The sequence below is a fragment of the Ranitomeya variabilis genome, chromosome 4 (genome assembly GCF_051348905.1).
Source record: "Ranitomeya variabilis isolate aRanVar5 chromosome 4, aRanVar5.hap1, whole genome shotgun sequence".
Taxonomy (NCBI): domain Eukaryota; kingdom Metazoa; phylum Chordata; class Amphibia; order Anura; family Dendrobatidae; genus Ranitomeya; species Ranitomeya variabilis.
This window is the reverse complement of record NC_135235.1, coordinates 639,723,975-639,751,592: the sequence shown is the minus strand read 5'-3', so window position 1 is coordinate 639,751,592 and position 27,618 is coordinate 639,723,975. Positions and strand designations below refer to the sequence as shown.

Genomic DNA, 27,618 nt, shown 5'->3' with positions numbered 1-27,618 from the left:
CGATCAACCGCGCTCACGGGGGGAGCGTGGACGATCGTGGCAGGATGTCAGCTGACTATCGCAGCTGACATCCGGCACTATGTGCCAGGAACGGTCACGGACCACTCCTGGCACATTAACCCCCGTAACACTGCGATCAAACATGATCACAGCGTTCCGGCGGCATAGGGAAGTATCCCTAAGACCCTCGGAGCAAGCGATGAGATCGCGTTGCACCGAGCGTCTCCTCCCTGCAGGCCCTGGATCAAAAATTGCCACTGAGCTCCTTCCTGGTAATGCAGGGAGGTGGCTTGCAAGCGCCTGCTCAAAGCAGGTGCCGGGAAGCCTCCCTGCAGTGCCTGTCAGATCGCTGATCTGGCACACTGCACTGCAAAGTGTCAGATCAGCGATCTGACACTATACTGTAATGTCCCCCCAGGGGCAATGTTATAAAGTAAAAATAAAAATATTTACATATGTAAAAAAAAAAGAAAATCCTAAATAAAGAAAAAAAAATATTGTTGCCATAAATAAATTTATTTATCTAAATAAAAAACAAACAAAAAAAGTACACATATTTAGTATCGGGGACCGCCCCACATGCGTGGCATAGAGCGACGCCACTCATTACTTGTTCATTATAAAAGCCCCTCCACTTTTGGCAACCTCACACAAGCCTCCCGAGGAAGTTAATAAAAGCAAAACGTACGTTGGGGCTACGTACCTGGCAGGTACCTTTTCCATATGGGTAATCACCATAGATAGTATCGACCTTATGCACTTGGCACTTTATTGTGGGGCGGTAGCACATGGGTCTCTTGGCAACCAACTATACAATGTTTGTTTATCTGTGGTAATGCCGGTTTTCCTGTGCGCCGCTGTTTGGACACTTGTCTGCATGCTATATGTGTCAGGTCCCGTCCTTTGAAGTGAGGACTGACACTTCTTTGGTCCATACCTTCATTGGATTGCTTGGAATTTCTCTATGGTACCGTCATGGTTTCCTATTCTGTCATCACCAAGTTTCTATCATTCTACTGTGTTTTTATGATTTTTTGTATTCATTAATAAAACTATTTGTATTTTTCACTATATTATGTACAGTGTCGAATATTTCTTGGGGTGTTATACTCCGTTGGTCTTTATAGGTTCTATTGTTAATGGGAGTTGTCCTATGGTCCGTAAATTGTTTGGACATTTTTCCATTTTTGGATATTAATAGATGTCTATGATATGTCGGTTTTTGTTGAATTAAACATATTTAGTATCGCCACGTCCGTAACGACCCGACCTATAAAACTGTCTCACTAGTTAACCCCTTCAGTGAACTCCGTTTAAAAAAAACGAGGCAAAAAACAACGCTTTATTATCATATCGCCGAACAAAAAGTGGAATAACACATGATCAAAAAGACGGATATAAATAATCATGGTACCGCTGAAAATGTCATCTTGTCCCGCAAAAAACGAGCTGCCATACAGCATCATCAGCAAAAAAGTAAAAAAGTTATAGTCCTCAGAATAAAGCGATGCAAAAATAATTATTTTTTTATATAAAATAGTTTTTATCGTATAAAAGCGCCAAAACAATGATATAAATGAGGTATCGCTGTAATCGTACTGACCCGAAGAATAAAACTGCTTTATCAATTTTACCAAACGTGGAACGGTATAAACTCCCCCTCCCCAAATAAATTCAGGAATAGCTGGTTTTTGGTCATTCTGCCTCACAAAAATCGGAATAAAAAGCGATAAAAAAAGTCACATGCCCGAAAATGGTACCAATAAAAACGTAAACTTGTCCCGCAAAAAACAAGACCTCACATAACTCTGTAGACTAAAATTTGGAAAAATTATAGCTCTCAAATTGAATCTTTTTGAATTTTTCTCAAAATGTGGAGACGCAAAAACTATTTTTTTGCAATAAAAAGCATCTTTTAGTGTGTGACAGCTGCCAATCATAAAAATCAACTTAAAAATCCACTATAAAAGTAAATCAAACCCCCCTTCATCACCCCTTTAGCTAGGGAAAAATAATAAAATAAAAAATTTTTTATTTATTTCCATTTTCCCATTAGGGTTAGGGCTACAGTTAGGGTTGGGGCTAAAGTTAGGGTTGGGGTTAAAGTTAGGGTTAGGATTGGGGCAACAGTTAGGGTTGGGGCTAGTTAGGGTTGGGGCTAAAGGTAGGGTTAGGGTTGGGGCTACAGTTAGGGTTGGGGCTACAGTTAGGGTTGGGGTTAAAGTTAGGGTTGGGGCTAAAGTTAGGGTTTGGATTACAATTACGGTTGGGATTAGGGTTAGGGGTGTGGTTAGGGTTATGGTTGAGATTAGGGTTAGGGGTGTGGTTAGGGGTGTGTTGGGGTTAGGGGTGTGTTGTGGTTGGGATTAGGGGCATGTTCGGGTTAGGGGTTTGGTTAGGGTCATTTTTAGGGTTGGGATTAGGGTTAGGGGTGTGTTTGTGTTAGGGTTTCAGTTAAAATTGGGGGGTTTCAATGTTTAGGTACATCAGGGGTTTTCCACAACATGGCATCCGATCTCAATTCCAGCCAATTCTGCGTTGAAAAAGTTAAACAGCGCTCCTTCCCTTCTGAGCTCTCCCGTGCGCCCAAACACGGGTTTATTCCAATATGTGGAGTATGAGCGTACTCAGGACACATTGGACAACAACTTTTGGGGTCCAATTTCTCCTGTTACCCTTGGGATAATACAAAACCGGGGGCTAAAAAATAATTTTTGCAGAAAAAAAATGGATTTATTATTTTCACAGCTCTGCGTTATAAACTGTAGTGAAACTCTTAGGGGTTCAAAGTTCTCATAACACATCTAGATAAGTTCCTTGGGGTCTAGTTTCCAATTTGGGGTCACTTGTGGGGGGTTTCTACTGTTTAGGTACATCAGGGGCTCTGCAAATGCAATGTGACCCCTGCAGATCAATCCATCTAAGTCTGCATTCCAAACGGCGGTCCTTCCCTTCCGAGCTCTGCCATGCACCCAAACGGTGGTTCCCCCCCCGCATATGGGGTATCAGCGTACTCAGGACAAATTGGACAACAACTTTTGGAGTCAAATTTCTCCTGTTACCCTTGGGAACATACAAAACTGGGGGCTAAAACATTTTTTTTGTGGAAAAAAGAAGATTTTTTATTTTCACGGCTCTGCGTTATAAACTGTAGTGAAACACTTGGGGGGGGGTCAAAGTGCTCACCACACTCTAGATAAGTTCCTTAGGGGGTCTACTTTCCAAAATGGTGTCACTTGTGGGGGTTTCAATGTTTAGGCACATCAGGGGCTCTCCAAACGCGACATGGCGTCCAATCTCAATTCCAGTCAATTTTGCATTGAAAAGTTAAATGGTGCTCCTTCCCTTCCGAGCTCTGCCATGCGCCCAAACAGTGGTTTACCCCCACATATGGGGTATCAGCGTACTCAGGACAAATTACAACAACTGTTGGTGTCCAGTTTGTTCTGTTAACCTTGGTAAAATAAAACAAATTGGAGCTGAAGTAATTTTTTTGTGAAGAGAAGTTAAATGTTTATTTTTAACATTCCAAAAATTCCTGTGAAACACCTGAAGGGTTAATAAACTTCTTGAATGTGTTTTTGAGCACCTTGAGATGTGCCGTTTTTAGAATGGTGTCACACTTGGGTATTTTCTATCCTATAGACCCCTCAAAGGGACTTCAAATATGATGTGGTCCTAAAAAAAAATGGTGTTGTAAAAATGAGAAATTACTGGTCAATTTTTAACCTTTATAACTCCCTGAAAACAAAAAAATTTTGGTTCCAAAATTGTGCTGATGTAAAGTAGACATGTGGGAAATGTTACTAATTAAGCATTTTGTGTGACATATCTCTGTGATTTAAGGGCATAAAAATTCAAAGTTGGAAAATTGCGACATTTTCAAAATTTCGCCAAATTTCAGTTTTTTTCTCAAATAAACTCAGGTTATCTCATAGAAATTTTACCACTATCATGAAGTACAATATGTCACGAGAAAAAATTATCAGAATCATCAGGATCCATTGAAGCATTCCAGAGTTATAACCTCATAAAGAGACAGTGGTCAGAAACCACCCTTGGGGTAAAGGGGTTAATACAGGACACATAGTGGATGTCTCTTAATATAAGTTTGAAGTTTGTCAGCACCGGGGATCTGAACTCAAGACCCCTGATATGGAAGGTAGAAACATTACTAGGGAGCCACAGGCTGTACTGTTATGGAGAATTTTCTCAGCCTGAAAACCTCAAAAGCATTCTTCTCTACATGCATAATATAAAGTTATATACAGATATCATGCCAGAGCATTATAAGTGCTGAAAAGTAATCACCAGAGATTTCTAACTATAGAATCATTTTCAAAAGTCATACAAAATCATCACAGTAAATATGAACATATTTTGTGTCCCTGTAATTGTAACAACATGTACAATATAGTGATTTATGGTGATCGGTAAATAGTGTAAATAAAAATGACATCTTTGTTTTCATTCACACACACACATATATATATATATTGTGGTGTGACTGGTGGTCGTGTGGTTAATGGGAGGTATGTGTCACAGGGATGGATGCTCCCTGCGATGCAACCCGGAGTATTTTGTCTTTAGTGCACGTGAGCACTAAAGATTAGGGTTGAGCGACTTTTATTTTTATAGGATCGGGTCGGGTTTCACGAAACCCGACTTTCTCAAAAGTCGGGTCGAGTGAAATAGGCCGATCCTATAAAAAAGTCGGGGTCGGCCGAAACACGAAACCCAATGCAGTGCAATGGGATACTATGGTTCCCAGGGTCTGAAGGAGAGGAAACTCTACTTCAGGCCCTGGGATCCATATTTAAGTGTAAAATAAAGAATTAAAATAAAAAATATTAATATACTCACCTCTCCGGAGGCCCCTGGACATCGCCGCTGGTAACCGGCAGCCTTCTTTGCTTAAAATGAGCACGTTTAGTGCCTTCCATGACGTCACGGCTTGTGATTGGTCGCGGCCGCCCATGTGACCGCTCACGCGACCTATCACAAGCCGTGACGTAATTCTCAGGTCCTAAATTCCTAATTCTAGGAATTTAGGACCTGAGAATTACATCACGGCTTGTGATTGGTCGCGTGGCGGTCACATGAGCGGCCGTGACCAATCACAAGCCGTGACGTCATCTAAGGCCCTTCACGCGCTCATTCTTAGGAAGGAAGGCTGCCGGAAAGAAGCCGAGGGTGAGTATATTCCTATTAGGTATATACTCACCCTCGGACGCGCCCTGCTTCTTTCCGGCAGCCTTCCTTCTTAAGAATGAGCGCGTGAAGGGCCTTAGATGACGTCATGGCTTGTGATTGGTCGCGGTCGCTCATGTGACCACCACGCGACCAATCACAAGCCGTGACGTAATTCTCAGGTCCTAAATTCCTAGAATTAGGAATTTAGGACCTGAGAATTACGTCACGGCTTGTGATTGGTCGCGTGAGCGGTCACATGGGCGGCCGCGACCAATCACAAGCCGTGACGTCATGGAAGGCGCTAAACGCGCTCATTTTAAGCAAAGAAGGCTGCCGGTTACCGGCGGCGATGTCCAGGGGCCTCCGGAGAGGTGAGTATATCAATATTTTTTATTTTAATTCTTTATTTTACACTTAAATGTGGATTCCGATACCGATTTCCGATATCGCAAACATATCGGAACTCGGTATCGGAATTCCGATACCAGATTCAGAAGATCGCCGACCTCATGGCCGACCCCACACAGGGGTCGGGTCGGGTTTCATGAAACCCGACTTTGCCAAAAGTCGGCGACTTCTGAAAATGGCCGACCCGTTTCGCTCAACCCTACTAAAGATATCATTTACTGCACCTGGGTCCGTGTTGCGGGTAGCTATGAGAGATGGGAGGGTCTGGCTACCCACATGCCTCATCTCTGGGTGAGGGTGCTTACTGTACCCCTTTTCCCTGCGGGAAGTGCTTGAGTTTGAGGACCTGCAGTGATGTCATGATCATGTGACCAGTGCATGTGATGTTACCTCACCTGTGGGTGTGGTTACATGCTACCTAAAGGAGGTGTGTTTAGCACATGGTAGTGAGTGTTTGGGAGTCTGCCAGTGTGGACAGACTCACATGTGTCCCGGCTGGACACTACAGAGAGACTGTGTTTAGGCTGTAGAGCCTGCGTGCTGGACTTAGCACAGCCTGAGCGCCCACAGACCTGAGAGAGCGGAGCTCTACTATGGACATTGAGGATTTATCTGTCTGATGTAAGACTGTTTACCGCTTGTTCTTGTTTCTATGGTTTATGGAGAGAATAAACCAAACAGACTGCTTTAAGTGGAAAAACCGTGCCAAAGTGCTTGATCCCGTGCCAAGCGAGTGTCCCCAAGACACGTAGTATGCAAAATGCTACAATATATATATATATATATATATATATATATATATATATATACATACATACACTGCTCAAAAAAATAAAGGGAACACTAAAATCTCACATCCTAGATATCACTGAATGAAATATTCCAGTTGTAAATCTTTATTCATTACATAGTGGAATGTGTTGAGAATAATAAAACCTAAAAATGATCAATGTAAATCACAACTAATATCCCACGGAGGTCTGGAGTTGTAATGATACTCAAAATCAACATGGAAAATGAAGTTACAGGTTGATCCAACTTCAGTGCAAATGTCTCAAGGCAAGGAAATGATGCTCAGTAGTGTGTGGCCTCCACGTGCCTGTATGTTCTCCCTACAACACCTGGGCATGCTCCTGATGAGGCAGCGGATGGTGTCCTGAGGGATCTCCTCCCAGACCTGGACTAAAGCATCCTCCAACTCCTGGACTGTCTGTGGTGCAACGTGACATTGGTGGATGGTGCGAGACATAATGTCCCAGATGTGTTCAATCGGATTCAGGTCTGGGGAACAGGCGGGCCAGTCCATAGCTTCAATACCGTCATCTTGCAGGAACTACTGACACACTCCAGCCACATAAGGTCTGGAATTGTCCTGCATTAGGAGGAACCCAGGGCCAACCGCACCAGCATATGTGTAACGAATGGAAACGGGGGCACAGAAGGTGAAGTTCACATTCGTTTTTATAGAAGTTTAACGTGGAACCTCGGGACCACGGTCAGGGGGGCCCTTAAGGGGACGTGACTACGGGAGCCCCAGACACCAGTATATGTCCCCTCGAACAGTGTCACAATGGAAAGCCTGGGGGACACGATTGCTACCTCCAGTTAGACCCCGGACTCATGGCAGCTGTCCCAGCGGAACAGGTGGACAAGCAGGGTTAGCAGAAGATGTGGAGCTAACCGGGTGTACGGATGAGAGCTGGTACCGGCGAGTCTGGCGTTGTCTGGAGAGGAGGATGGCTGACTAACGAGATGAGACGGGATTGTGTTTATAGAACAGACGTCATCCAGGATAGCCGGGTAGCAGGAAGCTGATGATCTGTGGAGACAGACAGTATAAGCGGAGTACTGGCATGGATCTTCAGAAACAGAAGCACGTGCTGACAAAAACCGGAAGTAAGCAACAGTGGATACTTGTTGCTCCGGTACCCTCCCTATGGTGGAGGGGCTAGAAATAGTGATCAATAACACGCCATTGGTCAGAAGTACTTTTTGGAAAATGTGCATTGTCTCTTTAACAGACCGGGAGCGCGCAAGACCTAAGCACTCTGCCTGGGAATCTGCTGGCTTAGTACCAGAAAGCAGATGAGGAAGGAGGAGCAGAGGCTGTATCCAGAGAGCATGGAGCCAGCACAGAGCGGGGACCCTGCGAAGGTACAGGGGTTGGACCGGGTGTAACAGTATCCCCCTCCTTATGCCCCCTCTTTTTCAAGCCTGCGTAAAATCTTTTCAGAAGGAGAGAAGTCCGAATATTCTCTTTAGGCTCCCATGACCTCTCCTCAGGTCCAAAGCCCCTCCAGTCCAACAAATATTAAATCTTACCCCTTACTCTTTTAGAGGCCAAGATATTGTCTACCTCAAAAACATCCTCCTCACTGACGGGATCAGGAGTGGAACCTGGATCTTTAAAGAAGGAGCTCAAAACTACTGGTTTGAGGAGGGAAACATGGAAAGAGTTAGGCACACGTAAAGAAGCAGGCAATTTCAATTTGTACGAGACGATGAAGCTGGGGCCCAACTTGTATGAGGGCATCTTCAGACGGATATACCTGGAGGAGAGCTACATCTTATCTCCGGGCTGAAAGATAGGTGCATCCAGACGTCTTTTTTCCGCGTGCTTCAAACGATGTGAGGCTTTTTCCAAAGCGACCTTGGTTTCGCTCCATACTTCGAGAATTCCCCAATAAAGGTGTCAGCAGCAGGAATGCCCGAAGACCCAGTCATGGGAAGAGGAATCCCGGGTTGGAGTCCAAACACTATCTGAAAAGGAGATTTTCCAGAGGATTCACTTACTTGATTATTGTACAAGAATTATGCCCAAGGCAGCAGATTGATCCAGTCATCATGATGTACATTGACGAAATGACTCAGGAATCCAGTCAGGATTTGATTGGTCCTCACTACTTGCCCGCTGGATTGAGGGTGGTATGCAGAAGAGAAGTCCAGTTCCACTTTCACCAATTTACAAACTGCTCTCCAGAACTTGGAGGTGAACTGGACACCCCTGTCGGACACAATGTGGAGAGGAAAACCATTAAGACAGAAAATGTGCTGTATGAAAAGGTCCGCGAGCTCAGAAGCAGATGGAAGACCGGGTAACAGAACGAAATAAGCCTTCTCCGAAAAACGATCCACCACTACCCAGATGACGGAACAGACAGGAAGATCAGTAATGAAGTCCATCGTGATGTGCTGCCAGGGAATTGAAGGAACAGAAAGAGGTAATAGCAGCCGGGAGGGCAGATGCTTAGCCATCTTGTTGCGGGTACACGAAGGACAGGCAGCAACATATTCCTGGACATGTTTGCCCATGATGGGCCACCAGTAATAACGGGAGATGAGTTGCAGAGTCTTTTTCTGGCCGGCATGGCTGGCCAACTGGGAAAAATGACCCCACCGGAGGCCACGGCTCCGATTTGAAGTAGATACTAGAGTCTTTCCCGGAGGAAGTCGAACAAGATTAACTGCGGCTACAGGCACAATCCTTGACAGTTCAATGATGTGTTGCAGTTCTTCCTCAATATCGGGAGGCAGGAATGCTCAAGAGAGTGCATCGGCTTTAATGTTCCTATCAGCTGGACGGAAATGAAGAACAAAATTAAATCGGGCAAAAAACAAGGCCCAACGGGCTTGACAAGGATTCAGCCTTTGTGCAGATTGAAGAAAAGCGAGGTTCTTATGATCTGTAAGGATGACAACCTGATAGGCCTCTCCCTCAGAGATGTCGCCACTCTTGCAGGGCTAACTTGATAGCCAACAATTCTTTGAGAAGAAACCACAGGTGACCATCCAACAGGTGGACGACTTCTGGGTGAGTACTGCTCCAGCACCTATGGAAGAAGCATCTACCTCCAGCAAGAACTGTTTATCTGAATCAGGTCGATGAAGAACGGGTGTGGAGGAGAAGGCCTGTTTTAGAGAAACAAAAGCCTCCTCTGCTTCAGGAGTCCAATCCTTGGCGTTTGCGCCTTTCCGGGTGAAGGCCGAGATGGGTGCCACTCGGGTGGAAAAATGAGGGATAAATAAACGGTATTAGTTGGCAAAGCCCAGGAACCGTTGTATGGCTTTCAGACCGGATGGGCGAGGCCACTTAAGGATGGCGGATACCTTCTCCGGATCCATCTTTACCCCCTGTGGACGAGACTATATTACCAAGGAAAGGCAGAGCAGATAGTTCAAAGAGGCACTTTTCAAATTTAGCATAAAGTCTGTTCTCCCTAAGTCTCTGTAAAACCAGATGTACTTGTCTCCGGTGGGAGGCTAAATCTTCAGAGAAAATCAAGATGTCGTCCAGGTAAACAACAACACACGAATAGAGCAGATCTCTGAAAATATCATTTACAAATTCTTGAAAAACTGCAGGTGCATTACTTAGGCCGAACGGCATTACCAGGTATTCGTACTGTCCGTCCCGGGTGTTAAAAGCGGTTTTCCACTCGTCTCCTTTATGAATACGTATCAAGTTGTAGGCCCCCCTGAGGTCCAGTTTGGTGAAAATTTTAGACCCCCTAAGGCGATCAAACAACTCAGAAATAAGAGGCAACGGATACCTGTTCTTTACCTTAATCAGGTTCAGCCCCCTGTAATTGATACAGGGCCGTAGAGATCCATCCTTTTTCTTCACTAAAAAGAATCCTGCTCCTGCTGGCGAGGATAACCTCCAGATAAATCCTCTGGCCAGGTTCTCCTGTATGTAATCAGACATGGACTGGGTCTCTGCTTGAGAAAGAGGATACATTTGCCATTTAGGAGATGTTCCGGGGAGCAGATCAATCGGGCAATCATACGACTTGTGCAGAGGTAATTTCTCAGCCTCCTTTTTCCCGAAGACATCAGCAAAGGGCCAATAAGAGGAGGGTAGACCCGGCAGGGCAGTGGGCTGGACTGGAGGAAGAACAGGTCGAACAGGGATGATACACCGATCCAAGCAGGAGTCTCCCCAATGCAGAATCTCACCCGTCTTCCAATTTAAGACAGGTTCCTGCATCCGGAGCCAGGGTGGACCTAAAAGCAATGGGTGAGACGAACATGGCAACACATAAAAGCGGATTCTTTCTGAATGAGCTAAACCTACCGAGAGTTCCATGGGCACAGTCTGGAACTGAATGGACTCGGACAGGGGTTTGCCATCTACAGATGTCACCTGCAATGGTTCTGGAAGGTGCTGGACTGGTATCTGATAAGGATCCACAAGCTCCTGCTGCATGAGGTTCCCAGCGGTTCCAGAGTCCAGGTAACAGTTCAGAAAATTTTACCTTGCCAAAGACCACGGAAACTGTTATTTGTAGTGGTGGAGAGAGATGATCCTTACCTAGGGCTGCCTCTCCTACCGACTCTAGGTACTGGAGTTTCTTGACTTCTTTGGACAGGTGTGGATGAAATGCTCGGAACTGCCACAGTAGAAACAGCTCCCCTCCTGGCGGTAGTTACCCAAGCTTACCCAATCTACTTCCATAGGCATAGGTGAGGGGAATGAAGTCGGGGAAGTCTCTGATTTTGAAGTACTAGCGGCCAGGTGGTAGGAACCTATTTCACTTTTGGTCTCCTTGGATCATTCCTGAAACTGTAGGTCAGTCCGGACTGCCAGAGAAATCAGGTCATCCAGGCTTGTGGGCATGTCCTGTCACGCCAGCTCATCCTTTATTCTTCCTGAAAGACCCTCCAAGAATGTAGCCACCAAGGCTTCATTGTTCCAGGATAATTCAGACGAAAGGGTACAGAACCGCACCGCATACTGAACCACAGTAAGAGCCTCCTGGCGTAGTCGAAGAAGAGCCGAAGCTGTTGACGTAGCTCGACCAGGTTTGTCAAAGGTCCTGCGGAATGCCTCTAGCAATGACTGAAGATTAGTATCCAGTGGATCCATTCTCTCCCACAGAGGATCCATTCTCTCCCACAGAGGATTCAGCCAGGCGAGGGCCTCTCCGTCAAGATGAGACATGATGAAGCCCACCTTGACCCGATCAGAAGCAAACATATGCCCCAGGAGTTCAAAGTGCAGCGTGCACTGGTTAATAAACCTCCGGACATTGAACGGGGTTGCCACGGAAGCGGTTGGGAGCCACCAGGTGAGGACCTTTACTTGCTGTGCAGCTAGGTACCTGGATACCGGTGGCAGAGACGGGTGCAGGCGAGGAGACCAAAGTATCCATGCGAGTAGACAAGTTGTGCAGAAAAGTCATGATCTTGTCCTGTTGACTCCTCAGACGGGTAACATCTTGATATAGCTCCACGGCCGGAGGTGTCTGGGATCCAGCGGGTTCCTTGGCCGAAGCAATCTGTAACAAATGTAAACAGAGGCACAGAAGCTGAATTTCACATTAGTTTTTATTTTAAGTTTAACGTGGAACTTCGGGACCATGGTCAGGGGGCGCCAAAGGGGGCGTGACTACGTGAGCCCCAGACACCCGTAGTATGTCCCCTCAAACAGGGTCAGAATGGAATGCCTGGGGGACAAGGGTGCAACCTTCAGTTTGACCTTGGACTCGTGGCAACTGTCCCACCAGAACAGGCGGACAAGCAGGGTTAGCAGAAGACGTGGAGCTAACCAGGTGATACCGAGTGTACGGGTAAGAGCTGGTACCGGCGAGTCTGGCGTTGTACAGAGAGGAGGATGGCTGACTAAAGGGACAAAATGGGATTGCGTTGATAGAACAGACGTCGTCCAGGATATCTGGGTAGCAGGAAGCTGATGATCTGTGGAGACAGACAGTATAAGCGGAGTACTGGCAGAGAACTTCAGAAACAGGAGCACGTGCTAGCAGGAACCGGAAGTAAGCAACAGTGGATACTTGTTGCTCCGGCACCCTCCCTATGGTGGAGGGGCTAGAAATAGTGATCACTAACACGCCATTGGTCAGAAGTACTTTTTGGAAAATGCGCGCTGTCTCTTTAAGAGATCGGGAGTGAGCACATGCACAACCCAAGCACTCTGCCCGGAAACCTGCTGGCTGCGTGCCAGGAAGCAAATGAGGAAGGAGGAGCAGAGGCTGCATCCGGACAGCATGGAGCCGACACAGAGCGGGAGTCCCAACAGGTATCCCGCGAAGGTACAGGGGTTGGACCGGGTGTAACAATATGGTCTGAGGATCTCATCTCGGTACCTAATAGCAGTCAGGCTACCTCTGGCGAGCACATGGAGGGCTGTGCGGCCCTCCAAAGAAATGCCACCCCACACCATTACTGACCCACTGCCAAACCGATCATGCTGAAGGATGTTGCAGGCAGCAGATCGCTCTCCACGGCGTCTCCAGACTGTTATTTCTGTCACATGTGCTCAATGTGAACCTGCTTTCATCCGTGAAGAGCACAGGGCGCCAGTGGCGAATTTGCCAATCCTGGTTGTCATGTTCTCAATGGCAAGAGAACATAGCATCAGCATATATAGGAACTAGCTCTTGGAAGATGGGAACTGAGCTGACCATGAACTAAACCTAACACACAACTAGCAGTGGCCGGGTAGCATGCCTACGTTGATTCTAGATGCCCAGCACCAGCCGGAGGACTAAATAATGCTAGCAGAGGGAAATATTAGTCCTAGCTCACCTCTAGAGAAATACCCCGAAAGGAGACAGAGGCCCCCCACATGTATTGGCGGTGAATCAAGATGAAATAACAAACGTAGTATGAAAATAGGTTTAGCAAATTTGAGGTCCACTTACTACATAGCAGAAGACAGAAAGGGCACTTTCATGGTCAGCTGAAAACCCTATCAAAACACCATCCAGAAATTACTTTAAAACTCTGGCATTAACTCATAACACCAGAGTGGCAATTCCTGTTCACAAGAGCTTTCCAGACACAGTAACGAAACTACAGCTGTGAACTGGAACAAAAATGCAAAAACAAACATGGACAAGAGTCCAACTTATCTAGTAGTTGTCTAGGAGCAGGAACAAGCACAGAGAGGCTTCTGATAACATTGTTGACCGGCAAGCAACTAACAGAGCAGCAAGGTTATATAGCGACTCCCACATCTTGATGGGAACAGGTGAACAGAGAAGATGAAAACACCAGTTCAATTCCACCAGTGGCCACCGGGGGAGCCCAGAATCCAAATTCACAACAGTACCCCCCCCTCAAGGAGGGGGCACCGAACCCTCACCAGAACCACCAGGGCGATCAGGATGGGCCCTATGAAAGGCACGAACCAGATCAGAGGCATGAACATCAGATGCATTAACCCAAGAATTATCCTCCTGGCCGTATCCCTTCCACTTGACCAGATACTGGAGTCTCCGTCTGGAAACACGAGAGTCTAAGATTTTCTCCACAACGTACTCCAACTCACCCTCAACCAACACCGGAGCAGGAGGCTCAACGGAAGGCACAACCGGTACCTCATACCTGCGCAATAATGACCGATGAAAAACGTTATGAATAGAAAAGGATGCAGGGAGGTCCAAACGGAAGGAAACAGGGTTAAGAATCTCCAATATCTTATACGGGCCGATGAACCGAGGCTTAAACTTAGGAGAAGAGACCCTCATAGGGACAAAACGAGAAGACAACCACACCAAATCCCCAACACAAAGCCGAGGACCAACACGACGGTGGCGGTTGGCAAAAAGCTGAGTCTTCTCCTGGGACAACCTCAAATTGTCCACCACCTGCCCCCAGATCTGATGCAATCTCTCCACCACAGCATCCACTCCAGGACAATCCGAAGATTCCACCTGACCAGAGGAAAATCGAGGATGAAACCCCGAATTACAGAAAAACGGGGACACCAAAGTGGCAGAGCTGGCCCGATTATTGAGAGCGAACTCTGCCAATGGCAAAAAAGCAACCCAATCATCCTGGTCAGCAGACACAAAACACCTCAGATATGTCTCCAGGGTCTGATTAGTCCGCTCGGTCTGGCCATTCGTCTGAGGATGGAAAGCGGACGAAAAAGACAAATCTATGCCCATCCTAGCACAGAATGCCCGCCAAAATCTAGACACGAATTGGGTCCCTCTGTCAGAAATGATATTCTCAGGAATACCATGCAAACGAACAACATTTTGAAAAAACAGAGGAACCAACTCGGAAGAAGAAGGCAACTTGGGCAGAGGAACCAAATGGACCATCTTAGAGAAACGGTCACACACCACCCAGATGACAGACATCTTCTGAGAAACAGGCAGATCTGAAATAAAATCCATCGAGATGTGCGTCCAAGGCCTCTTAGGAATAGGCAAGGGCAACAATAATCCACTAGCCCGAGAGCAACAAGGCTTGGCCCGAGCACAAACGTCACAAGACTGCACAAAGCCTCGCACATCTCGTGACAGGGAAGGCCACCAGAAGGACCTTGCCACCAAATCCCTGGTACCAAAAATGCCAGGATGACCTGCCAACGCAGAAGAATGAACCTCAGAGATGACTCTACTGGTCCAATCATCAGGAACAAACAGTTTATCAGGTGGGCAACGATCCGGTCTATCTGCCTGAAACTCCTGCAAGGCCCGCCGCAGGTCTGGAGAAACGGCTGACAATACCACTCCATCCTTAAGGATACCTGTGGGCTCAGAGTTACCAGGCGAGTCAGGCTCAAAACTCCTAGAAAGGGCATCCGCCTTAACATTCTTAGAACCCGGTAGGTATGACACCACAAAATTAAACCGAGAGAAAAATAATGACCAGCGCGCCTGTCTAGGATTCAGGCGCCTGGCGGTCTCAAGATAAATCAAGTTTTTGTGGTCAGTCAATACCACCACCTGATGTCTGGCCCCCTCAAGCCAATGGCGCCACTCCTCAAAAGCCCACTTCATGGCCAAAAGCTCCCGATTCCCAACATCATAATTCCGCTCAGCGGGCGAAAATTTACGGGAAAAGAAGGCACAAGGCCTCATCACGGAGCAGTCAGAACTTTTCTGCGACAACACTGCCCCAGCTCCGATCTCAGAAGCGTCGACCTCAACCTGAAAAGGTAGAGCAACATCAGGCTGACGCAACACAGGGGCAGAGGAAAAACGGCGCTTAAGCTCCCGAAAGGCCTCCACAGCGTCAGGGGACCAATCAGCAACATCAGCACCCTTCTTAGTCAAATCGGTCAATGGCTTAGCAATATCCGAAAAACCAGCAATAAATCGACGATAAAAATTAGCAAAGCCCAAAAATTTCTGAAGATTTTTAAGAGAAGAGGGCTGCGTCCAATCACAAATAGCTTGAACCTTGACAGGATCCATTTCAATGGAAGAAGGAGAAAAAATATATCCCAAAAAGGAAATCCTCTGTACCCCAAAAACACACTTAGAACCCTTCACACACAAAGAATTAGACCGCAAAACCTGGAAAACCCTCCTGACTTGCTGGACATGAGAGTCCCAGTCATCCGAAAAAATCAGAATATCATCCAGATACACAATCATAAACTTATCCAAATAATCGCGAAAAATATCATGCATAAAGGACTGGAAAACTGACGGAGCATTTGAAAGACCAAAAGGCATCACTAAATACTCAAAGTGGCCCTCGGGCGTATTAAATGCGGTTTTCCACTCATCCCCCTGCCTGATTCGCACCAAATTATACGCCCCACGAAGGTCAATCTTAGAGAACCACTTGGCCCCCTTTATGCGAGCAAACAAATCAGTCAGCAACGGCAATGGGTATTGATATTTTACAGTGATTTTATTCAAAAGCCGATAATCGATACATGGTCTCAAAGAGCCGTCTTTTTTTGACACAAAGAAAAAACCGGCTCCTAAGGGAGATGACGACGGACGAATATGTCCCTTTTCCAAGGACTCCTTTATATATTCTCGCATCGCAGCATGTTCAGGCACAGACAGATTAAATAAACGACCCTTTGGGTATTTACTACCCGGGATTAAATCTATGGCACAATCGCACTCTCGGTGCGGAGGTAATGAACCAAGCTTGGACTCCTCAAAGACGTCACGATAGTCAGACAGGAACTCAGGAATTTCAGAGGGAATAGATGATGAAATGGAAACCACAGGTACATCCCCATGAGCCCCCTTACATCCCCAGCTCAACACAGACATAGCTCTCCAGTCGAGGACTGGGTTGTGAGATTGCAGCCAAGGCAATCCTAGCACCAAATCATCATGTAGATTATACAGCACCAGAAAGCGAATAATCTCCTGGTGATCCGGATTAATACGCATAGTTACTTGTGTCCAGTATTGTGGTTTATTATTAGCCAATGGGGTGGAGTCAATCCCCTTCAGAGGAATAAGAGTCTCCAAAGGCTCTAAATCATACCCACAGCGTTTGGCAAAGGACCAATCCATAAGACTCAAAGCGGCGCCAGAGTCGACATAGGCGTCCGTGGTAATAGATGACAAAGAGCAAATCAGGGTCACAGATAGAATAAACTTAGACGGTAAGGTGCAAATGGAAACAGATTTATCAAGCTTTTTAGTGCGCTTAGAGCATGCTGATATAACATGAGTAGAATCACCACAATAGAAACACAACCCATTTTTCCGTCTAAAATTCTGCCGCTCGCTTCGGGACAGAATTCTATCACACTGCATACTCTCTGGCGACTTCTCAGTGGACACCGCCAGATGGTGCACTGGTTTGCGCTCCCGCAAACGCCTATCGATCTGAATAGCCATTGTCATGGACTCATTCAGACCCGCAGGCACAGGGAACCCCACCATAACATCCTTAATGGCATCAGAGAGACCCTCTCTGAAAGTCGCCGCCAGGGCGCACTCATTCCACTGAGTAAGCACAGACCATTTACGGAATCTTTGACAGTAAATTTCCGCTTCATCTTGCCCCTGAGATAGGGACATCAAAGTTTTTTCTGCCTGAAGCTCCAAATGAGGTTCGTCATAAAGCAACCCCAAGGCCAGAAAAAACGCATCCACATTGAGCAACGCAGGATCCCCTGGTGTCAACGAAAAAGCCCAGTCTTGAGGGTCGCCCCGGAGCAAGGAAATCACAATCCTGACCTGCTGTGCAGGGTCTCCGGCAGAGCGAAATTTCAGGGACAAAAATAATTTGCAATTATTTCGAAAATTCTGAAACCCAGATCTATTCCCCGAGAAAAATTCCGGCAAAGGAATTCTCGGCTCAGATATAGGTGCATGACAAACAAAGTCTTGCAAATTTTGTACCTTCGTGGCGAGATTATTCAAACCTGCAGTTACACTCTGAAGATCCATTACAAACAGGTGGACACAGAGCCATTCAAAGATTAGAAGGAGAAAAAAAAAAAAAATTCTCAGCAGACTTCTTATTTCTCTCCTTTCTCAGCCAAGGATTTTAACCCTTTAGTGGGCCGGTCAAACTGTCATGTTCTCAATGGCAAGAGAACATAGCATCAGCATATATAGGAACTAGCTCTTGGAAGATGGGAACTGAGCTGACCATGAACTAAACCTAACACACAACTAGCAGTGGCCGGGTAGCATGCCTACGTTGATTCTAGATGCCCAGCACCAGCCGGAGGACTAAATAATGCTAGCAGAGGGAAATATTAGTCCTAGCTCACCTCTAGAGAAATACCCCGAAAGGAGACAGAGGCCCCCCACATGTATTGGCGGTGAATCAAGATGAAATAACAAACGTAGTATGAAAATAGGTTTAGCAAATTTGAGGTCCACTTACTACATAGCAGAAGACAGAAAGGGCACTTTCATAGTCAGCTGAAAACCCTATCAAAACACCATCCAGAAATTACTTTAAAACTCTGGCATTAACTCATAACACCAGAGTGGCAATTCCTGTTCACAAGAGCTTTCCAGACACAGTAACGAAACTACAGCTGTGAACTGGAACAAAAATGCAAAAACAAACATGGACAAGAGTCCAACTTATCTAGTAGTTGTCTAGGAGCAGGAACAAGCACAGAGAGGCTTCTGATAACATTGTTGACCGGCAAGCAACTAACAGAGCAGCAAGGTTATATAGCGACTCCCACATCTTGATGGGAACAGGTGAACAGAGAAGATGAAAACACCAGTTCAATTCCACCAGTGGCCACCGGGGGAGCCCAGAATCCAAATTCACAACACCTGGTGTTCTGTGGCAAATGCCAAGTGTCCTGCACGGTGTTGGCCAGTGAGCACAAGCCCCATTTGTGGACATCGGGCACTCAGACCATCCTCATGGAGTCGGTTTCTAACCATTTGTGCAGACACTTGCACATTTGTGGCCTGCTGGAGGTCATTTTGCAGGGCTCTATAGCAAATAGATAATGGCTGCACTCAAAATTTACTGTGCTAAAGCAAGGAAATGTGCGATACATGAAATGTGAATAGCATAATGGCTTGTGAAATTTATGAAAAAACACATGAGATTCTTAGCACAAGATTTGGCCAAAAGTTGTGAGCCCATCCACCAAACGTCAAGGTAATCTCAGAACGGATGGGTAACTAACCTGTCTGCCTAGTGTGAACACTTACCTATGGCTAATAACATGGTAAAGCCTGCATTTATAGGAAGGTTAGAACCAACTATGTTTGGATGTAATTAAAATCACAGCATGGTGAAGGGCGGGGCGTTCAAGTCAGAAAAAAACAGTACATAGTAAATATAGAAAAACTGACTGAACAGCCATCTAGTCTGAACTGGTGCATAACCAAAAAGTCTTACATAGCAAATAGATAATGGCTGCACTCAAAATTTACTGTGCTAAAGCAAGGAAATGTGCGATACATAAAATGTGAATAGCATAATGGCTTGTGAAATTTATGAAAAAACACATGAGATTCTTAGCACAAGATTTAGCCAAAAGTTGTGAGCCCATCCACCAAACGTCAAGGTAATCTCAGAACAGATGGGTAACTAACCTGTCTGCCTAGTGTGAACACATATCTATGGCTAATAACATGGTAAAGCCTGCATTTATAGGAAGGTTAGAACGCCCCGCCCTTCACCATGCTGTGATTTTAATTACATCCAAACATAGTTGGTTCTAACCTTCCTATAAATGCAGGCTTTACCATGTTATTAGCCATAGGTAAGTGTTCACACTAGGCAGACAGGTTAGTTACCCATCCGTTCTGAGATTACCTTGACGTTTGGTGGATGGGCTCACAACTTTTGGCCAAATCTTGTGCTAAGAATCTCATGTGTTTTTTCATAAATTTCACAAGCCATTATGCTATTCACATTTCATGTATCGCACATTTCCTTGCTTTAGCACAGTAAATTTTGAGTGCAGCCATTATCTATTTGCTATGTAAGACTTTTTGGTTATGCACCAGTTCAGACTAGATGGCTGTTCAGTCAGTTTTTCTATATTTATTTTGCAGGGCTCTGGCAGTGCTCCTCCTGTTCCTCCTTGCACAAAGGCTGAGGTAGAGGTCCTGCTGCTGGGTTGTTGCCCTCTCCACATCCTCTGGTGTACTGGCCTGTCCCCTGGTAACGCCTCTAGCCTCTGGACACTACGCTGACAGACACAGCAAACCTTCTTGCCACAGCTCGCATTGATGTGCCATCCTGGATGAGCTGCACTACCTAAGCCACTTGTGTGGGTTGTAGAGTCCGTCTCATGCTACCACGAGTGTGAAAGCACAACATTCAAAAGTGACCAAGACATCAGCCAGAAAGCATTGGTACTGAGATGTGGTCTGTGGTCCCCACCTGCAGAAAAACTCCTTTATTAAGTGTGTCTTGATAATTGCCAATAATTTCCATCTGTTGTCTATTCCATTTGCACAGCAGCATGTGAAATTGATTGTCAAACAGTGCTGCTGCCTAAGTGGACTATTTGATTTCACAGAAGTGTGATTTACTTGAAGTTATATTTTGTGGTTTAAGTGTTCCCTTTATTTTTTTGAACAGTATATATATATATATATATATATATATATATATATATATATATATATATATACACTCACCGGCCACTTTATTAGGTACACCATGCTAGTAACGGGTTGGACCCCCTTTTGCCTTCAGAACTGCCTCAATTCTTCGTGGCATAGATTCAACAAGGTGCTGGAAGCATTCCTCAGAGATTTTGGTCCATATTGACATGATGGCATCACACAGTTGCCGCAGATTTGTCGGCTGCACATCCCAAAGATGCTCCATACAAGGCAGGATGGATCCATGCTTTCATGTTGTTTACGCCAAATTCTGACCCTACCATCCGAATGTCGCAGCAGAAATCGAGACTCATCAGACCAAGCAACATTTTTCCAATCTTCTACTGTCCAATTTCGATGAGCTTGTACAAATTGTAGCCTCAGTTTCCTGTTCTTAGCTGAAAGGAGTGGTACCCGGTGTGGTCTTCTGCTGCTGTAGCCCATCTGCCTCAAAGTTCGACGCACTGTGCGTTCAGAGATGCTCTTAGGCCTACCTTGGTTGTAACGGGTGGCGATTTGAGTCACTGTTGCCTTTCTATCAGCTCGAACCAGTCTGCCCATTCTCCTCTGACCTCTGGCATCAACAAGGCATTTCCGCCCACAGAACTGCCGCTCACTGGATTTTTTTTCTTTTTCGGTCCATTCTCTGTAAACCCTAGAGATGGTTGTGCGTGAAAATCCCAGTAGATCAGCAGTTTCTGAAATACTCAGACCAGCCCTTCTGGCACCAACAACCATGCCACGTTCAAAGGCACTCAAATCACCTTTCTTCCCCATACTGATGCTCGGTTTGAACTGCAGGAGATTGTCTTGACCATGTCTACATGCCTAAATGCACTGAGTTGCCGCCATGTGATTGGCTGATTAGAAATTAAGTGTTAACAAGAAGTTGGACAGGTGTACCTAATAAAGTGGCCAGTGAGTGTATATATATATATATATATATATATAATATTTTATCGGCAAAGAAAGCTTATCATGCAGAACTTTGATTTCCATTCTAAAAAAGGACACAAATAATAATAATAATGGAATCTAGACGGGCAACAATTAACAGGCCCACTGTTTTGGACATAAATGCCATTTTCCTGAAGAGAACCCATGTCTGGGTTTGATCCCCTTGATTGAATTTGCCCATTCAAGGGAATGGGTTTGCATTTCCGGATAGCACTCACATGCCATCAAAAATATCCTGATTCATTAACTAAATCAGAATGGTGTATGTTGACATTTCTTTCCTTGTGCTGGAGAAACATCCCGAGAGAAAAAAGTTTGAATGTGGAAGAAGTGAAAAAACAGCTGTGAGGGTTTCTGATGAGCAGGATAGCTCCATGCAAAAAAAACCAGATATGTGGAGCTTTGTTACCACAGAAGTTTAGTCACCTATGTGGTTACCTATTTGTTGTGCACAAAGATTTCTGTAGCCTTTAAGCTAGGTGATCTTTGAAAGAACCAACAACTGCCATCCATGGATTACAGGGAATTCATTTTCAGATCCCCAGTGCTCCCATATTCATTATGGAATCCAATGCTTTCTGTTGACTTCCAATACATATAAAATAGTACTTAAAACTTCTTCTCCTATCTTGTATCTAACGCTTAGTTTCTTTTTATAAAAAAAATACAAAACCTACACTTGCATAAAAGCCGTGGCTTATTTTTACATGACCATACAGCCGTGCTCTGTGCTAGATGCATGTACAGTATATACCTGTCAGGGAGTGTATGAGAGATGAAAACTATCTAAGGCCACGTTCACACGTTCAGTATTTGGTCAGTATTTTATATCTGTATTTGTAAACCAAAACCAGCAGTGGGTGATAAATACAGAAGTGGTGACATATTTCTATTATACTTTTCCATTGATTGTTCCACTCTTAGTTTTGGATTACAAATACTGAGGTAAAATGCTGACCAAATACTGAACGTGTTAACGTGGCCTAATAGCACTGACTTGCAGTTAAATTTCTAAAGATCCACTGAACATGAAACTGCATATGATTGGTGACAGGTGAAGTGAAACCAGAACCTATAGAGAATGTGGCTTCAACAGAGAAGAGAAAATATTGAAAAAAGCACAATCTGGTGGCCTAACATTATAATCTACAAGTCCTTGGGTAGTAGTCTATTGTCTAAAAATGAATTGTATTACAGTTTGTATGGAAATTATATAGATAATATAAATATTAATATAATTTCAATGCAGTGTTATTGACAAATAATAATTTTATTTTTGGCAGATAACTATACCAGGAGCTCAGAGGGACATCTGATATTTTCAGATTTTGCAGCAGGGGATCAAGGTATCACATCAGATACATATAAAGAAGATATAATTATCACCGATATACCTCAAGACCTTCTAAGAAAAAATCTATTATCTGATCCTTTTAGACAGGTCTTTTCTTTGACTTCGTTAAAGGAAAATATGAAAAACAAAAACTACTACAGTTCTGATGAACATGAAGTAGCTCGCACAGGGGAGATGCAATTTTCATGCTCAGAATGTGAGAAATGTTTTAGTGCGAAAACAATTCTTGTTAAACACCAGAGAACTCACACAGGGCAAAAGCCATTTTCATGTTCAGAATGTGGGAAATGTTTTATGGATAAAACACATCTTGTTAGACATCAGAGAACTCACACAGGGGAGAAGCCATTTTCATGTTCGGAATGTGGGAAATGTTTTAGACATAAATACCATCTTGTTACACATCAGAGAAAACACACAGGGGAAAAGCCATTTTCATGTTCAGAATGTGGGAAATGTTTTACAGATAAATCACATCTTGTTACACATCAGAGAATTCACACAGGGCAAAAGCCATTTTCATGTTCAGAATGTGGGAAATGTTTTAGACATAAAACACATCTTGTAATACATCAGAGAACTCACACAGGGGAGAAGCCATTTTCATGTTCAGAATGTGGGAAATGTTTTAGTGAGAAACAAACTCTTGTTAAACATCAAATAACTCACACAGGGGAGAAACCGTTGTTATGTTCTGAATGTAGGGGTTGTTTTAGTCGGAGATCAGATCTTGTTAGACATCAGAGAATTCACACTGGTGAAAAGCCATTTTCATGTTCGGAATGTGGGAAATGTTTTAGAAATAAATTCTATCTTGTTACCCATCAGAGAAGTCACACAGGCGAAAAGCCATTTTCATGTACGGAATGTGGGAAATGTTTTATAGATAAATTCTATCTTGTTACACATCAGAGAAGACACAAAGAAGAAAAGCCATTTTCATGTTCAGAATGTGGGAAATGTTTTATATATAAATCACATCTTGTTACACATCAGAGAACTCACACAGGAGAAAAACCATTTTCATGTTCAGAATGTGGGAAATGTTTTAGTGACAAACAAACTCTTGTTAAACATCAAATAACTCACACAGGGGAGAAACCGTTTTTATGTTCCGAATGTGCGGATTGTTTTCAACAGAAATCAGATCTTGTTAGACATCAGAGAAGTCACACTGGTGAAAAGCCATTTTCATGTTCGGAATGTGGGAAATGTTTTTTAGAAAAATCAAATCTTGTTAGACATCAGAGAACTCACACTGGGGAAAAGCCATTTTCATGTTCGGAATGTGGGAAATGTTTTTTAGAAAAATCAAATCTTGTTAGACATCAGAGAACTCACATGGGGGAAAAGCCATTTTCATGTTCAGAATGTGGGAAATGTTTTACCAAGAAATTAGATCTTGTTAAACATGAAATAATTCACACAGGAGAGAAGCCTCTTTTGTTTTAAATCATTACATTGTTATCATGTAACAGAAAAATTACAAGTTATAATCAAGTAAAGTCACTTTTCTACAAGAGAGAGGAAAATCAACTCGGATCACTAAATGATTGATAGAAAATGTATATAATTATCAATGACCATAAAGTAAGTACAATCCTAATTTCTATAAAATATTTACTGTTTTTGTGTACCATTTAACCTTTAGTCAAGTGGAGTCCATTGGACCCCAATCAAGTTTGTTTTTGTCATATTTCCGCAAATATGGAAGGCAGTTAACAGTCTGTTTTGGTAGCTTCCTAGTCCTTAATGACGCTGCATCAACTACATGTGCTGCAGCAAAAAAAAATCCCAAGGTATTTCTAGTATTTATTTTACTCAGTTGTGTAGCGCCATTTATACCATAACGTTTTACAGACATTATTGGCACAATCTAAAATGTCTATATCCTATATCCGTATATCTTTGGAGTGTGGGAGGGAACCCACGCAAACACGGGGAGGACATACAAACTTGCAGATGTTGCAAGGCTGCAGTGCTAACTACTGAGCCACCATACTGTCCACTATGAATCATGATAGTTATATGTGACGGTGATAACAAGAAGCTGGAAATAATAGACTTTTACCATAAAACCCAGGGTGGCATTGATAGAAAAGTCAAACTGTGCTAAACTTAAAACGTTGCTCAACGTTACTTTTTTATCTCTTCAATGTATCAGATATAAATGCTTACATTATTTGTAACATGATTAATAAGATTATAATTACCCCAAAAGAATTTCTGAAATTATTTTTCCGATGTAATTTGTAAGAACTCATAAAATTATGAAAGCATTAATTTAGAAATGACCAAGTTTACTGAAAAGACGACTCAATGATGACACCGAGCCTTATTTTCTGGAAGTAGGTCAATGTCAATTTGTATGTGAGATCTAGTGACCGAAAAAAGCAAAACCAGATGTGATAATTGCAAGAATTATGTACAATGAGCACCATAAGAAGATTTGTGATTCCAAATAATTACTTGTTTTTTTATTTCATAGTATGTAAGTAGCCGTTTACATTTTGTTGATTACTAAAAATGTTATATTTTTCATTTAGCTAAGATGTTGTACCTTAAGTTCCTAAATAAACTAAAAATTCTTCTTTAATTTATTGGGGTTTTTTTTTCAATATGAAAACTGAGGTCCCATGAACCCAATACAAATAATAGTGTAAATATTTTGACGCGACTAACTGAAGGTTAGTAAAGTGCAAAACTTTAAAAAATATTCTCACCATTACCAGTTCCATATACAGGTCCTTCTCAAAAAATTAGCATATAGTGTTAAATTTCATTATTTACCATAATGTAATGATTACAATTAAACTTTCATATATTATAGATTCATTATCCACCAACTGAAATTTGTCAGGTCTTTTATTGTTTTAATACTGATGATTTTGGCCTACAACTCCTGATAACCCAAAAAACCTGTCTCAATAAATTAGCATATTTCACCCGTCCAATCAAATAAAAGTGTTTTTTTATAACAAACAAAAAAACCATCAAATAATAATGTTCAGTTATGCACTCAATACTTGGTCGGGAATCCTTTGGCAGAAATGACTGCTTCAATGTGGCGTGGCATGGAGGCAATCAGCCTGTGACACTGCTGAGATGTTATGGAGGCCCAGGATGCTTCAATAGCGGCCTTAAGCTCATCCAGAGTGTTGGGTCTTGCGTCTCTCAACTTTCTCTTCACAATATCCCACAGATTCTCTATGGGGTTCAGGTCAGGAGAGTTGGCAGGCCAATTGAGCACAGTAATACCATGGTCAGTAAACCATTTACCAGTGGTTTTGGCACTGTGAGCAGGTGCCAGGTCGTGCTGAAAAATGAAATCTTCATCTCCATAAAGCATTTCAGCCGATGGAAGCATGAAGTGCTCCAAAATCTCCTGATAGCTAGCTGCATTGACCCTGCCCTTGATGAAACACAGTGGACCAACACCAGCAGCTGACATGGCACCCCACACCATCACTGACTGTGGGTACTTGACACTGGACTTCAGGCATTTTGGCATTTCCTTCTCCCCAGTCTTTCTCCAGACTCTGGCACCTTGATTTCCGAATGACATGCAAAATTTGCTTTCATCAGAAAAAAGTACTTGGGACCACTTAGCAACAGTCCAGTGCTGCTTCTCTGTAGCCCATTTCATGCACACGCCTGTGCACGGTGGCTCTGGATGTTTCCACACCAGACTCAGTCCACTGCTTCCTCAGGTTCCCCAAGGTCTGGAATCGGTCCTTCTCCACAATCTTCCTCAGGGTCCGGTCACCTCTTCTCGTTGTACAGCGTTTTCTGCCACATTTTTGCCTTCCAACAGACTTACCATTGAGGTGCCTTGATACAGCACTCTGGGAACAGCCTATTTGTTGAGAAATTTCTTTCTGGGTCTTACCCTCTTGCTTGAGGGTGTCAATGATGGCCTTCTTGACATCTGTCAGGTCGCTAGTCTTACCCATGATGGGGGTTTTGAGTAATGAACCAGGCAGGGAGTTTTTAAAAGCCTCAGGTATCTTTTGCATGTGTTTAGAGTTAATTAGTTGATTCAGAAGATTAGGGTAATAGGTCGTTTAGAGAACCTTTTCTTGATATGCTAATTTATTGAGACAGGTTTTTTGGGTTATCAGGAGTTGTAGGCCAAAATCATCAGTATTAAAACAATAAAAGACCTGACAAATTTCAGTTGGTGGATAATGAATCTATAATATATGAAAGTTTAATTGTAATCATTACATTATGGTAAATAATGAAATTTAACACTATATGCTAATTTTTTGAGAAGGACCTGTATATGTTGATCAGTCCTTAAATCTGCAGAGAAACCTTGTCAGGTTCAGCAAGTGAATATAAAAATGGAAAAAGTGCTGCTGGATTTTTATAGAAAATCCATTACATCCTTCTCCAGCACCACACTTCAAAGGCTGCTATTCTTCTTCTGTCTTGTTTTTTTATTGTCCATGGTTTGGATCAGAATGTTACCACAAAAAGAATGAAAACCACGTAAAAGCCTTGTCTTTGTCGCCAGTGAAATGTTACTTGTGCAATTTGATTTCCTCCTGTTAGATAATATGGGTCATAACTTCTAAGGAACATTTTGATAATATATTTGTCACGATTCTGTCTATCAGTGTTCCTGTTGAAGGAGTTTGTCCCATCAGTGTTGTCTGCCTCTTTTCTGCCTCCACCATTTTATGTTAATGGAGGTTTGGAGTATGAGGTGCAGAGGATCGTGGATTCTCGGAGGGTCAGAAACTTCAATATCACGTTTATTGCAGGGGATATGGATCCGAGAAGGGATCTTGGGTTCAGGTTCATTCGATCTGGTGAGAGCCTTCCGTCATAGGTTTCCTGGGAAACCTGGGGGTCTGATGGCCCCCCTAAAAGAGGAGGTACTGTCATGATTCTGCTTGTCAGTGTGTCTGGATGCAGTGA

The 27,618-nt window shown here is 43.8% G+C and overlaps 1 protein-coding gene across 1 annotated transcript in view; it reads left to right on the top strand.

The window, feature by feature from the left end:
* LOC143767220 (uncharacterized) overlaps positions 1–25,282 on the top strand; it is a 40,401-nt gene extending 15,119 nt beyond the window's left edge. The window contains exon 10 of the mRNA XM_077255370.1: positions 22,622–25,282. Coding sequence (XP_077111485.1) covers positions 22,622–24,144 — 1,523 coding nt within the window. The 3' untranslated portion in view covers positions 24,145–25,282. The remainder of the gene's footprint in view (positions 1–22,621) is intronic.
* The last annotated feature ends 2,336 nt before the right edge of the window (positions 25,283–27,618 follow it).